Here is a 15,965-nt window from a genome sequence, read left to right as displayed (position 1 = left end):
TAAACCATTCACGGATAGATATAGTGTACAGCTAAACCATGCACGGATAGATATAGTGTACAGCTATACCACTCACAGGTAGATAGATATAATGTACAGCTAAACCAATCAAGGGTAGATATAGTGTACAGCTAAACCACTCACTGCAGAAGATATAGTGTACAGCTAAACCACTCAAGGGTATATATAGTGTGCAGCTAAACCAATCAAGGGAGATATACTGTACTGCTAAACCACTCAAGGGTAGATATAGTGTACAACTAAACCACTCAAGGGTAGATATAGTGGTCAGCTAAACCACTCACAGATAGATTTGTGATCAGCTAAACCATTCACGGATAGATATAGTGTACAGCTAAACCACTCACTGCAGAAGATATAGTGTACAGCTAAACCACTCACGGGTAGATAGATATAGTGTACAGCTAAACCAATCAAAGGTAGATATAGTGTACAGCTAAACCACTCACTGCAGAAGATATAGCGTACAGCTAAACCACTCACGGGTAGATAGATATAGTGTACTGCTAAACCCCTCAGGTGTAGATATAGTGTACAGCTAAACCACTAAAGGGTAGATATAGCGTTCAACTTAACCCCTCACCTGTAGATATAGTGTACAGCTAAACCACTCACGGGTAGATATAGTGTACAGTTAAACCACTCACAGATAGATATTGTGATCAGCTAAACCATTCACGGATAGATAAAGTGTGCAGCTAAACCACTCACTGCAGAAGATATAGTATACAGCTAAACCCTCACGGGTAGATAGATATAGTGTACAGCTAAACCACTCACGGGTAGATAGATTTAGTGTACAGCTAAACCAGTCAAGGGTAGATATAGTGTACAGCTAAACAGGGGAATACACAACTAAACATTTTTGGGATGACCAAACAGATAAACCTCTCAGGGATAAATAAACTGCTAAACCTCTTTGGGATGAATAAACAGCTAAACCTTGCTAAACCTCTTTGGGATGAATAAACAGCTAAACCTTCCAAGGATGAATAAACAGCTAAACCTCTCAGGGATGAATAAACAGCTAAACCTCTCAGGGATGAATAAACAGCTAAACCTCTCAGGGATAAATAAACAGCTAAACCTCTCAGAGTTTAATAAACAACTAAACATTTCAGGGATGACTAAACAGCTAAACCTCTCAGGGATGACTAAACAACTAAACCTCTCAGGGATGAATAAACAGCTAAATCTTTCAAGGATGATTAAACAGCTAAACATCTTAGGGATGAATTAACGGCTAAACCTCTCAAGGATGAATAAACAGCTAAACCTCTTTGGGATGAATAAACAGCTAAACCTTCCAAGGATGAATAAACAGCTAAACCTCTCAGGGATGAATAAACAGCTAAACCTCTCAGTGTAGATATAGTGTACAGCTAAACCACTCACTTGTAGATATAGTGTACAGCTAAACCAATCAAGGGTAGATATGGTGTACAGCTAAACCCCTCACGTGTAGATATAGTGTACAGCTAAACCACTAAAGGGTAGATATAGCGTTCAACTTAACCCCTCACCTGTAGATATAGTGTACAGCTAAACCATTCACGGATAGATAAAGTGTGCAGCTAAACCACTCACTGCAGAAGATATAGTGTACAGCTAAACCCTCACGGGTAGATAGATATAGTGTACAGCTAAACCACTCACGGGTAGATAGATATAGTGTACAGCTAAACCAGTCAAGGGTAGATATAGTGTACAGCTAAACAGGGGAATACACAACTAAACATTTTTGGGATGACCAAACAGATAAACCTCTCAGATATAAATAAACTGCTAAACCTCTTTGGGATGAATAAACAGCTAAACCTTCCAAGGATGAATAAACAGCTAGACCTTTTAAGGAGGATTAAACAGCTGAACCTCTTAGGGATGACTAAACGGCTAAACCTCTCAAGGATGAAAAAACAACTAAACCTTTTAGGGTTGAATAAACAGCTAAAACTCTCAGGGATGATTAAACAGCGGAACCTCTTAGGGATGACTAAACGGCTAAACCTCTTAAGGATGAAAAAACAATGTTAAACCTTTTAGGGTTGAATAACCAGCTAAAACTCTCAGGGATGATTAAACAGCGGAACCTCTTAGGGATGGAAAAAAAGCTAAATCTTTCAGGATGAATAAGCAGCTAAACCTATCAGGGATGGATTAGAAAAACAGATGCACAAAAAAACAGATTAATCAAGGAAAGGTAAAGAAGTTGTCGTTGTACATACACTGTACGCTGTGCATTGTACGTGGTACATTATACACTTAACTTGCAGAAGTGATTATCTAGTGATTGCAAAAACTATTGTAGACACCGAGTACAAGGTTTAAATCTCTCTAGTTAGGACACATTGAGACGGAAATGAGTTTGAGCGCTCTAAGGTTGAAAAACAGATTGTTATTCTCGTATTCGCACGTTCTTATGCCTAGTACAATACTAACCAGAGAAGAACGGATGAATGGAGAAATCTTGGAGGATCACGAACATATAGATCTCAAGATCATTCTGATCTAGAAACTTTTCTTACTTCTCCAATAATCTTCAAAATTTGAAAAGTTTGCTATTATTTGTTCCAGAAAAACGGACCTGACCTGGTTAGGTTTGCGTTACTCTCCTGGGTAGGTTTCAGGTCTTCACTCCAGGATAGGTTCCAGGTCTCCTCTCCAGGGTAAGTTAAATGTATAAATAGAATAAGTTTCATGTCTCCTTACTTGGACATGGTTCAGGTCTTCTATCCATTGCAGGTTTCATGTCTCCTAACCAGGGTAGGTTTCATGTCTCCTAACCAGGGTAGGTTTCATGTCTCCTAACCAGGGTAGGTTTCATGTCTCCTAACCAGGGTAGGTTTCAGGTCTCCTAACCAGGGTAGGTTACAGGTTTTTCATCCAGGGTAGGTTTCAGGTCTTCTTTCCAGGGTAGGTTTCAGGTCTCCTAACCAGGGTAGGTTCTGGTATCCTAAACAGGGTAGGTTTCAGGTATCCTAACCAGGGTAAGTTTCATGTCTCCTAACCAGGGCAGGTTTCAGTTTTTTCCCGGGTAGGTTTCTGCTCTTCTCTCCAGAGTAGGTTTCAGATCTTCTCTCCTGGTTAGGTTTGAGGTCTTCTCTCCCGAGTAGGTTTCAGACCTACTCTTCCGAGTAGGTTTCAAGTCTTCTCTCCTGGGTAGGCTTTAGATCTACTCCCCCCGGGTATGTTCTTTTTAGTTATTCTCTCCTCGGTAGGTTTCAGGTCTTCTCTCCCGACTAGGTTTCAGGCCTTCCCTCCTGGGTAGGTTTCAGGTCTTCTCTCCCGACTAGATTTCAGGCCTTCTCTCTCCTGAGTAGGTTTCTGGTCTGCTCTCCCGACTAGGTTTCAGGCCTTCTCTCCTGGGTAGGTCTCAGGTCTTCTCTCCCGACTAGGTTTCAGGCCTTCTCTCCTAGGTAGGTTTCAGGTCTTTTTTCCCGGGTAGGTTTTAGGCCTTCTCTCCAGGGTAGGTTTCAGGCCTACTCTCCCCGAGTAGGTTCTTTTTTGTTCTTGTCTCCTGGGTAGGTTTCAGGTTTTCTCTCCTGGATTGTGTCTTCTTACTTCGGGGGGAGGGGTGTGTCTTCTTTCCAGGGTAGGTTCCATGTCTCCTATTCCAGGTAGATTTTCTTCCTCTGTAATAAGTTGTAAAATGATTTATCCAATAAAGCTAAATTATACTGAGAACGTCAAGTATCAATAAACAAGTAATAAAAATACCAAGATAAGAGCGCTGAACTGAAAGCAAATATCAAGAAACTGATTCCTTAAACCTTGATTCATGAACCCAGCTCCGCTAAATTTGATTATATACATGACATCAATTTAGATTATATCATCTTTACATGGCTTTTTTAAAAGAATATATTTGAAATTTGTCCACTGCCTAACTGCTGAGATGTGATAAAACAATAGAAATTCTCACATGTTTTTAAAACTCTCATCGATTAAAAGAAGCAAATCATTTTCTTGAATTTTATTTGAAACCTTGACAGAGCTCCCTGGTTTAACCCCTTCCTGTCTACATGAAAGGAAAGAAAATGACGAATGAGTGAAAAATTACCCACCAGAGAAGTAATATCCTTTTTTACCCTTCATAGGAAGTTAAATTTGAAAACAAAATATTATTCTTTATATTGATTGTAGACAAGCTGTAATCTGAGGGTATTTTAACCTAAATACTCTTTCAAAATCTTCCGATTTCCTTCAAAAAAAGTTTTCTATTAGAACAGTTCTTCAATAATTTCCCTAGGTGGAGAATATGTTTTCTATAAGAACGGTTCTTCAATAATTTCACTAGGTGGAGAATATGTTTTCTATTAGAACGGTTCTTCAATAATTTCACTAGGTGAAGAATATGTTTTCTATAAGAACGGTTCTTCAATAATTTCGCTAGGCGGAGAATATGTTTTCTATTAGAACAGTTCTTCAATAATTTCGCTAGGCGGAGAATATGTTTTCTATTAGAACGGTTCTTCAATAATTTCAGTAGGTGAAGAATATGTTTTCTATAAGAACGGTTCTTCAATAATTTCGCTAGGTGGAGAATATGTTTTCTTTTAGAACAGTTCTTCAATAATTTCGCTAGGTGGAGAATATGTTTTCTATAAGAACGGTTCTTCAATAATTTTGCTAGGTGGAGAATATGTTTTCTATTAGAACAGTTCTTCAATAATTTCCCTAGGTGGAGAATATGTTTTCTATTAGAACAGTACTTCAATAATTTCCCTAGGTGGAGAATATGTTTTCTATAAGAACGGTTGGAAAAGCGTCCTGGCTTGTTTACATATTGCAGATGTCTGATAAACAAACATGTCACTAGATAAACTAGTTGAGATTGATATCCTCTAAATTTACTTGTTTTTGTTTGACTGTAATATCACGCAGATGTCTGATAAACAAACATGTCACTAGATAAACTAGTTGAGATTGATATCCTCTCAAGGGTCCCCAAACCCTTTCAATCCTCATCCCATCCCTATTCATTCTTCCCCCTTCTCATCTCAAAAAATTGAATTCTATCCGGTTCTAGGGAATAAATAAACAAATAAGAAATTCTTCTATTCTCCCATTATTTAAATCAATTCAAGTTTACAAATATTTCAAGAGTAAACCTTAAATAAAACTTAGATATATAGATAGAAGGATAGATATATAGACCGATAGATATTCTTATAGATAGATGGATAGAACGATAGATATATATATATATAGATAGATAGATAGATAAATTGATAGACTGATAAAAAGGTAGATAGGTAACTACTAACTAGTTAGGTAAGGTATGTAGAAATATTATATATATATATGTTGATTAGAATTGAAACTATGAGGTTTGGGTTAAATATATCTTATAACAGACAGTGGAACACTGCATCACTGGGAGTAAGGGAGGGAGGTATGAACTCTTGTCAGATTTTCAAATTAGTTTAAAATAGTGATATTTATCTCTTCCGACATCAGTACACACAGGGTAATATACTCCCTAGATACCAGTACACAGGGTAACATACTCCCTAGATACAAGTACACAGGGTAATATACTCTCTAGATACCAGTACACAGGGTAATATACTTCCTAGATACCAGTACACAGGGTAATATACTCTCTAGATACCACTACACAGGATAATATACTCCCTAGATACCAGTACACAGGGTAATATACTCCCTAGATACCAGTACACAGGGTAATATATTCCCTAGATACCAGTACACAGGGTAATATACTCTCTAGTTACCAGTACACAGGGTAAAATACTCCGTAGATACCAGTACACAGGGTAATATACTCCCTAGATACCAGTACACAGGGTAATATACTACCTAGATATCAGTACACAGGGTAATATACTCTTTAGATACCAGTACACACTTTAATATACTCCCTAGATACCAGTACACAGGGTAATATACTACCTAGATATCAGTACACAGGGTAATATACTCCCTAGATACCAGTATACACAGGGTAATATTTTCCCTAGATACCAGTACACAGGGTAACATACTTCCTAGTTTCCAGTACACAGGATAATATACTCCCTAGATTCCAGTACACAGGGTAATATACTCTCTAGTTACCAGTACACAGGATAATATACTCCCTAGATACCAGTACACAGGGTAATATACTCCCTAGATACCAGTTCACAGAATAATATACTCCCTAGATACCAGTACACAGGGTAATATACTCCCCAGTTTCCAGTATACAGGATAATATACTCCCTAGATTCCAGTACACAGGGTAATATGCTCCCTAAATACCAGTACAAAGGGTAATATACTCTCTAGATACCAGTACACAGGGTAATATACTCCCTAGATACCAGTACACAGGGTAATATACTCCCTAGATACCAGTACACGGGGTAATATACTCCCTCAGTTTCCAGTATACAGGATAATATACTCCCTAGATTCCAGTACACAGGGTAATATACTCCCTAGATACCAGTACACAGGGTAATATACTTCCTAGTTTCCAGTACACAGGTTAATATACTCCCTAGATTCCAGTACACAGGGTAATATACTCCCTAAATACCAGTACAAAGGGTAAAATACTCCATAGACACCAGTACACATGCTTAGTTTTTAAGATTAGAAACCCTTGTGAATGTACTATTTTAAAAATGTTTAATTTCAATTCAAATATCAGGTTTAGAACTTTAAGTATTGGCAAGGTTTCAAGGTTCAAGCGAGCACAGTCAGATTTATATCTAGAGAAAGAAAAGTTTAATGAGATCAAATTGGTCTGATGAAGATTTGTCTCCTTTCTTCTCTATGTTTGTCAAGTATTGAGTAAGAATGAGTTTGGTTGACTCCCTCCATTCAACCACGATCCTGACTCTCAGTTTCTCAATGGGAATATACAAAAAATATCAATAAAGTGAGCGCTTCGTTTATTAGATTAAATCTCATAGATTTACACTATAAACATCTTATTTTACTCCAAAATCTTGCTTCACAAAACCCCTGTTGTCAATCAACCAACATTTTCTCCAGGTCCCCCCCCCCTCCCTCCGTACAAGTGACAGACCACAAACCAACCCAAACAAAACTTTCCCTTGCTCACTAGCGTCTTTTTCTTCTTAGGAATCATTTGCTAAAAATATGAATTTCATCCTTTACGATTTCGACTGTACAATATAAAGTGCAACGATTAAACTGTATTTGTTTTCTTGAAAAGTGTACTGTAGTTTCTGGGTTGAATGTAAACCAAGAAATATATAGAGCAGGAACCGGCATATCTGATGCGTCAAATCTGTGTACTGCAGTGGGAGGAGATCAAAACAAAGAATTAAGGGGAACCCATCATTTTTAAGGGAAAAGGGCCCATGATGGGTGGAATAAGAATATATTGCTATTGTATTTTCTATATTGACCGGAAAGCCAAAAATCATATGTATTCGCTCTTGATAAATTTACTTATTTTTGTTTGACTGTAATATCACATCCGAGCTTTAGTCCTTTCTCTTCAACTTCCTTGGTTTTGTTTATATTCCTCCCAGAAACTGCAGTACACTTATTTTTAAAAATTATTGATAATTATTTTTTGTGCACAATTATTAAAGTTGCATGTTCATGGAAAAAAATTATTTTCTAGTTTTTACATTTAGACAGGGTTAGTCCATAAACTATGCATGAATAAACTTATATAAAGTAGAAACACGTAATACACGATCTTAAAGGTTTAAAACGTATCTTCCTAACCCCTTATTTCTTCTAAACAAACTAGCCTTTTTTAAGATAGAAAAAAAACATTTTTAAATCGAAAAATCTTTTTTTCTTCCCAAAATGTTGACTGTAATGTTATCATTTATTTAATAATTTCACCGAAAAAGAACGACGTTAATGTAGAGAATCAAGACTTTCAGAGAAAATATGCATAAATTCCTTAGGTCGTCTATATAGTCTTATCCTAAGTGGGTAAACTCATAATCTCAATAAGTCTAGAGTTTAATAACATGAACCAACTTTTTGATCAGAAATGTTCGTTTTCTCCGCCAAAGAAAGTTGAAATGAATGACTTGCTGCAGATGCATTAATGTCTGTAAAGTTACATTCTCAATGTTTATTTAAATATCATTGACGACGAATAGTGTTGAGCAAGTGCAAATTAAGGATTGAGCTGAGTCATGTGATGAAAATTTTATGAGTAGAGAAGGAGCTCAGTAGGATTTCTCAAGAAATGAAATGACTAGAAGGAAGCAGGAATGAAGTTTCAAAGAATACCACAAAAATTACTAATAAAAAACTTATAATTTAAATGATTGCCGTTCATTATGCTTTGCCCTTATAGGCTTGTTTGTAATAAATGATAAGAAGCTATTTATCAGGCATTCAAATACTTGGTTAGATAAAGCAGTCTTACTCCGGCTTTGAATTAAAGCAGAGAGATCAGGATGGGGTACTCGGACTCTGAGGATACGTCCTCAGAGACGGATACTAATAGTTACAGGGACAATGAGCCTATTCTTCCTCCAGTGAGAAAATGGGATTCCTTCCGGGACGATGTTCCAGATCAGATTACCGGAGGCTCAGGGTCGGAGGCAGAGAGTTTGTTGATGAAAAATGGAGAGAAAATTCTACTTTTCGCCGCTTACACGGTGACATTTGTAATTGTTTTCTGTGCCAGTGTTGTAGCAAGAGGAACAACATTCTTCATGATATCCCAGATATCAGCGACCAAGAGAACTCCTTTACCATTTTGCAACGAGGACGGTAACACTGGCATATTTATCACAGATGCTATAGAAAAAGATCTGGAGGTAGATTTTAATTGCGATACACTAACAGGGCCGGATAAAGATGAATGTGACAGAAATTTGGGTTACGAACGTTCAAGATGGATTTGGTGCATTTTCTTTGCTTTTGCTGCACCTAACGTTGGGGCATTCTCGCGTTCTCTTCGAGTCTGGTTGTTTAAATTTCAGAAAATGCCAGCATTGAAAACCTTTCTATTTGTTTTTACCATGGAGATGTTTCATGTGATTGGTTTAGCTCTCCTTGTGTTCCTTGTCCTTCCTGAGATGGATGCTCTGAGAGCAATGGTTCTTTGCTCCGGGATTGCTCTGATCCCCTCGATCCTTCTCATGTTTACAAGAATACAACGTTCTGAGGGTAAAACAACAGTACACTGGAAATACTGGATATTTGATGGCCTGGCGGTTTTAGCTCAATTGTCTGCTGCAACTCTATGGCCTGTTTTTCAATATACTAACAACAGCACATCACAGTATCCTAATTCATGGGCTATTCCAGTATCTTTGGTTCTAGTATCCTGCTCCTGGTGGGAAACCTATGCTGGAGAAAACTTTGGATTAAGATGGATGTGGGAGATGAAGAGAGAAATGTTGGAGAAGAGTAGATACTACACTTTCCTTATCATCGCCCCTTTGAAAATAGCTGTGTTTTTTGCAACAATGGTTTTAGTCACATACTTCAATGGATCAGTCACAAACGGGAATGAAAGCCTTGTTTACAGTGATATATTCTTCAAGAACTTTCTTACCAACTTTGGAAATCATACATATAGTGTGAGAGAGGTAGAGGAAGAAAGCATTTCTGATACAAATTTTGAGAATGGATTAAGTGAAAAAGCGTTCTATCAAGTTCCACTTAACGATAACATGGATGCTGTGTTTGTCTTGTTGATCCAAATATTCTGTGCTTTCGGAGCTTACATATTGTCTAAGTTTGCAAGCAAGGTTCAGATCCAAACATTTAGCTTTGCGATTCCTATTTCTCTGGTGATACCATCCTGCATTGCCTTACTTCTAGCCGGTTGTGCAGGTAGAGCTGATGATAAATGTGTTTTTATTTCCTTTCTCCCAAATAATCTTTTCTTCGAATGTCCTAAACTAGCAGGCTTTATCTTCAATGCTTGGGAAGAAGATACTTGGGTTTTCATAATCTGGTTTTTATCATTTCTGTGGACAACATTTCACATCTGGTATCCTAGAAGCAACAGACTAGCTTCAACAGAACAGATATTCGGAACTCCATGGTATGAAGGTTTATTAATTGATCAAACCTTGATGCTGAACAGGAGAAAGGACGGAAATCAAGAAATGAAAATTGAAGAGCTTCAGGAGTATGAACTAGGTGATAAAGAGGAGTTGAAAGAATTTTATGAAACCTTTCCAGAGAATGAAGATGATTCAAAGCATAGCAATGTCAAGAAAGCTGATACAATTACTAAAATCTACGCTTGTGCAACTATGTGGCATGAAAGTGAAGAAGAAATTATTGAAATGTTAAAATCTTTGTTCCGTATTGATAAAGATTACTCTGCTCGTCGGTGTGCTCAGAAGTATCTAGGTGTAGTAGATCAGGATTACTATGAATGGGAAACCCATATTCTATTTGATGATTGCATGGAGGTTGGAAACAACCCTGAGGAGGCCCAGGTTGTTAACAAGTTTGTCCGTCTTCTGGTGGAAACAATGAATAAAGCAGGAACAATGGTTCATGGAAGGAAGATGAAGACTAAACCTTGTAAGAAGTTTCCGACACCCTATGGAGGAAGACTGGTTTGGACTCTACCTGGGAAAACAAGGATTGTTTGTCATTTAAAGGACAAAGCAAAGATTCGGCACAAGAAGAGATGGTCCCAATGCATGTACATGTACTATCTTCTCGGCCATAAACTTATGGAATTGCCTATCAACGATGATAGAAAGGAAGCAATGGCTGAAAACACTTATCTCTTAGCTTTGGATGGAGATATTGATTTCCAACCCCAAGCTGTTATCCGACTAGTAGATTTGATGAAGAAGAATAAGACTGTAGGAGCTGCTTGTGGTCGAATTCATCCTACAGGAAGCGGATATATACCTTGGTACCAGATATTTGAATATGCAGTTGGTCATTGGCTTCAGAAAGCAACCGAACATGTGCTTGGCTGTGTTCTCTGTAGTCCTGGATGCTTCTCATTGTTCAGGGGGAAAGCTCTGATGAATGATAATGTGCTGAGAAAGTACACAACGGTCTCCACCCAGCCCAGACACTACGTACAGTTTGATCAAGGAGAAGATAGATGGCTCTGCACTCTCCTACTTCAGAAAGGTTGGAGAGTAGAGTATTCAGCTGCTAGTGATGCTTTTACAGGTTAGACCATTCGAAAATTAATTTTTTTTATACTATTGCCCGGCGTTGCACAGGCAGGTTACTCATAGATACACCGCTTACTCTCGCTGGGTCTCAAATCATGATTTTAGCTAAAGTGGCCAGCGTTGCCGGTGGAATTTTATAAATTCCAAATTTTGTTTAGCCTATGATACCCTGGGGTACCCCTGGGTTCCCTTAAAATATTTTTTTGTCAATTTGGTCCAGCCGTTTCGCCTGATATAGTGAACATTTAAATGAGCGAAGAGGTTTATTATATAGATTTAGTTTCATCTAAGACCTTTTTAGCCTGCCCTGTCACCTTTGAGGAGTTCTTTAACCAACGGCGAAGATGGATGCCTTCAACTATCATGAACATTGTTGATCTCCTGGGAAGCTACAAGAGTGTTGTAAAGAATAATCAGGATATCTCTACTCTGTATATAATTTACCAGGTATTCAAGAATTCTTAAAGAAATTGAGTTTTTGCCACAAACTCTGATTTTCTAATCCCAGTATCTTTGCAACCTGATGTCGTAGACCTTAGATATTTTAAACTATGAATCCGGTTAGATCAAATAATCTAAGTTTGAAATATCAAAGAATTACACCATCAAGTTGCAAAGATATAGGGATTAAAAAATTTGAGTTTGTTATAAAGACTTTATTCCTTTAAAAAACTTGTTTTTATTTTTTTACTTTTCTAGGGAATGTTGATGGTGAGTACATTTGTTGGACCTGGAGCAATTTTCCTGATCCTGGCTGGATCCTTTAATACAGTCTTCAAGATGGATATATGGGATGCAATCATAGCCAATGGTATTCCTGTAATACTGTTCATGTTAGCCTGCTACTTCCTGGATCAAAAGATTCAACTCTCCTTTGCTAAGTTACTGACTATTGGATACATTCTTCTCATGTTGGCTGTAATGATAGGAATTTTTATACAGGTAAGTAATAGTTTTTGTGTGTGGGGGGGGGGCGCAAAGCCCCCGTAAACAGTTAAAAAAAATGTTATTTATTCTTATTTCATTTTAACAATTATAGATCGTTGAAGATGATTCTTGGCTGTCTCCGACTGCAATAAGTTTTCTATCCGTCTTTGCCTCCTTCTTCTTTGCTGGAGCGTTGCATCCCTACGAGATAGGTTGCCTTCCCTATCTTCCTATTTATTACATCACTATTCCTTCCATGTACCTTCTCCTTGTCATCTATTCTCTGTTCAACCTGTGGGATGTATCCTGGGGAACCAGGGAGGTGGCTGAGAAGAAAACCAAAGCTCAGATGGAGGAAGAGAAGAAGAATGCCGAGGAGATTAAGAAAAATGTAAAAAATGAGGGAATGCTGACAAATCTTCTGACTCAGTTCCATCTTGATGGGAACGGAGGAGAGAGTGGTGGATTAGAATTCAGCCTGGCAAACCTGTTCAAATGCATGTGTTTCACTCACGATGATCCTTTAGATCCAAAGAAGCAGCTTGTAGAGATTGCAACCTCCCTGGAGAAGGTGAACAGTCGTCTTTCAAACATTGAGCATGCTCAAGAACCACTAGGGATGCCCCGAAGATCAAGCTTCTCCAGGTCTAGAAGAATGACAGCGGTTTCTGAAGCCATTGAGGAGGATATTGAAGACTTTGAATACCAGTCTCAGATGACTGAGGACACTGCCAGTGCAATGAATAACTTTGAGGAAAACAAGATAGAACGAGATGATTCTAAAAATCCATATTGGGTTGAAGATTTCTATCCTGACCAACCTGAGCTCGGAGGAGGACCAGTTGATTTCCTACCTGGAGCTGAGATTGTATTCTGGAACGAACTGATTAAAAAGTATCTTACTCCTCTGACTATGAACAAAGCACAGAAGGCTGAACAAGTAAAGAATTTGAAGGCGTATCGAGATCAACTTATTTTTACTTTCATCATGGCAAACTTGATCTGGGTGCTGGGAATCACATTGATGCAACAGAACAAGGATATCATGTCGATCGACTGGTTTTTTGACAAGAGATACAATGTGACTTATGACCCTGAGGCAGAGCAAGGTCCAGAGATAACGATTATGAGCACTAGCCTCTCCCTTGAACCTATTGGATTATTCTTTCTTCTTGCTTTCCTTGGTATAATGGTTCTACAGCTGATTGGAATGGTTTTACATCGATGGACAAACTGTAAGTTCAAATATTTTCTCTTCTATATAGTTTAAAGGGAACGGGTTACAGTTTTATAAAAGAGGATTTTAAACTAATCCATATAATTGACAATGGGGCACAGTAAGATGCTTTCTTCAATAAAATACAAATCTGGGACCGAACTCAATAAATTTGAACCGGCATTAGGTAGTTCAGCGACACGGCTCAATTCATTAAATTAGGTCTCTGGACACTTTTTACTGATAAATATTTCAGTATGTCACACTATTGCCACGACTAAGCTGAACTGGTGTGAGAAGATTGATGAAGATTTTACGGAGGACGGAGATCTTGATATTCAAGCAGTCAACTATGCCAGGGAATTACAGAAGGTGGAAACAGAAGCTCATCAGGTAAAATATACAACAACAAAAACTAAAAAAGAAGCTATTTATGAACCTGGTCAAGAGAGGCGGGGTATATTGGGATTAAGGGGGTTTACGAGATACGTAAAAAAAATCTCAACTAAATTTTTAAATTTCATAGTTAACCCTTGACTAGGTACAAAGGCATTTTTTATGTCATGTGGCCACATTCTTGCTTAAAATCTAAGAACAACAATTAGGTGGTCAGTTGGGTCAATAAAGTGGACAGCCGGGACAATAAAATGTTCTCAGATTTGAAACTTACTTTATTTTCCTGGCTCAAATTCAGCCGGGACAATAAAGTGGGTTGGAAAAATAAAAAATATTTATTTATAAAAATTCTATTTTTCAGGAAATGCTGAATGTAAACCGAAGAAATACTGTGCATCAGCTGTCTAGTTACCACAAGTATATAACCTTTTTTAAGTTTTCAATTTTTCAATCAAAAATGCAAAAATGGAACATTTCATGGATTTAATTTGTGTTTAGTAAGATGCAAGGAGGAGAGGGAGAAGAGATAAATTTGGAAAGACAGTTCAGAAACAGGTTGAACTCAACAGCAGGTATCTAACCAATCATGATCTGTTGAACCTTAGACTTAAACGCGTTCAAATTCTAGAATTGGATGGAATTGCTTCTAAGATGAAGATGAGACGTGATACCCTGGCAGCTCTGAAGAAGAGAAGGGATTCCTTTGTAACTATGGAGAGAAGAAGGAGTACTGTCCATTTTGCCAGAAAATCAATGTCTAGTCAGGTATTAAAACAGTGTTACAGGGAGCTACGTGTCTATCTGTTGAATTAAAATTTAAGTGTTTTATCGCAACCATATTTAATGTGCATTATAAAACAATAACACTATAAAAAGACAATTTCGCGACAATTTTCAAGATTCAAAAAAGTCAAAACGAAAACGAACAAAGGAAATGAGTCTTTGCAACAAGCTCTGATTTTCTAATCCCTATATCTTTGGAACTAAATGTTGTAGACCTTAGATATTTCAAACTATGAATTCTGTTAGATCAAATAATATGAGTTTGAAATATCAAAGGTTTACAACATCGGGCTCTAAAGATATTGAGGTTTAAATGTTTGATTTTATTCCAAAGACTCAATTCCTTTGATTGGCAAAAAACCACTCATCCCTGGGATGCCAAAAGTTAGGTTCAGTCGTTTTCAGGTTCATTGGATCCAAACAAACAAATAAATAGACAAGACAAATTTTTCATACATAGATATTTAGACTTATTTTTTAGTGCATAGAAATATGAAAGTAAAGAAAGATTTGATTAAAGTATGATTATTATTCAGGGTATAGCAAACTCTGGATTCGACTCCGACTTCGGAGATGAAGAGACTGACATCTCCGGAGCCTCAACCTACAGAGGTTCGGAGCTAGGACGGAACAGTCTTCAGTTCGATACATACGTTGCAACTAGTCAAATGTAGCAGATGTTCTTGTAAATCTAGTATTTATCTTATAAAAGTTTTGATTATTCGCACAAAGACATCTATTTATACAATACATATAGATAAAAAATGTGCTTTTTTAAGTTCTCATGGATAATTCCAAAACCAATGGAACGATCACTATTCTCAAACTGTAATTTTCTAGTTACATTTTCTTAGCAAAGTTTGATTATTTGATCAAGCAGAATTCATAGTTTGAAACATCAAGGTTCTACGAAATCAGGTTGCAAAGATTAAAGTTAGTGTTTGAGGCGAGTAATTAGTTTCTTAAATGGTGTTGAGCTATTTTTTAGGAAATTTTTAAAAAGTGAAAACAGAATATATGATTTGCATGTTATACACATACAAAAATATTGGAAAAACACACCGTCTTATGTTCAACAAACCTAAAGAGCTCATTTAAGGAAGATTTTAATTTGTTTCTGAGTATCTTATAAGCATATCAGTATTCTATACCTTAATCTATATATATATATATACCTTAATATCTTAATATCTTAATATCTTAATATCTTAATATCTTAATATCTTAATATCTTAATACCTTAATATCTTAATACCTTAATATCTTAATATCTTAATATCTTAATATCTTAATATCTTAATATCTTAATACCTTAATATCTTAATATCTTAATATCGAATCCTTTAAAATCTTCATTATCCTACATAGTATCTTAGTATCTCTGGTTTTCTAGTATTCTACAAAGGAGTTGAGTATTTGCCACAAACTCCAATTTTCTAATTACTTTATCTTTGCAACCTGATGCGGTAAACCTTTTATATTTCAAACTTAGAATATGTGAT

At 36.9% G+C, this 15,965-nt stretch overlaps 1 protein-coding gene across 1 annotated transcript; it reads left to right on the top strand.

Moving 5' to 3' along the window:
* The first annotated feature begins 8,390 nt into the window (after positions 1-8,390).
* LOC111703868 (uncharacterized) lies at positions 8,391-15,228 on the top strand. The gene is made up of 9 exons (XM_023475948.1): positions 8,391-11,136; positions 11,443-11,588; positions 11,841-12,083; positions 12,181-13,303; positions 13,541-13,677; positions 14,042-14,097; positions 14,179-14,252; positions 14,309-14,445; positions 15,000-15,228. Exons 1-9 carry the CDS (start codon positions 8,430-8,432, stop codon positions 15,135-15,137), a joined length of 4,761 nt encoding a protein of 1,586 aa, XP_023331716.1. The 5' UTR covers positions 8,391-8,429; the 3' UTR covers positions 15,138-15,228.
* Positions 15,229-15,965: the final 737 nt, after the last annotated feature.

The sequence above is a fragment of the Eurytemora carolleeae genome, unplaced genomic scaffold (assembly GCF_000591075.1).
Source record: "Eurytemora carolleeae unplaced genomic scaffold, Eaff_2.0 scaffold73, whole genome shotgun sequence".
Taxonomy (NCBI): Eukaryota; Metazoa; Arthropoda; class Copepoda; order Calanoida; family Temoridae; genus Eurytemora; species Eurytemora carolleeae.
This window is presented reverse-complemented; position numbering and strand designations above follow the sequence as displayed.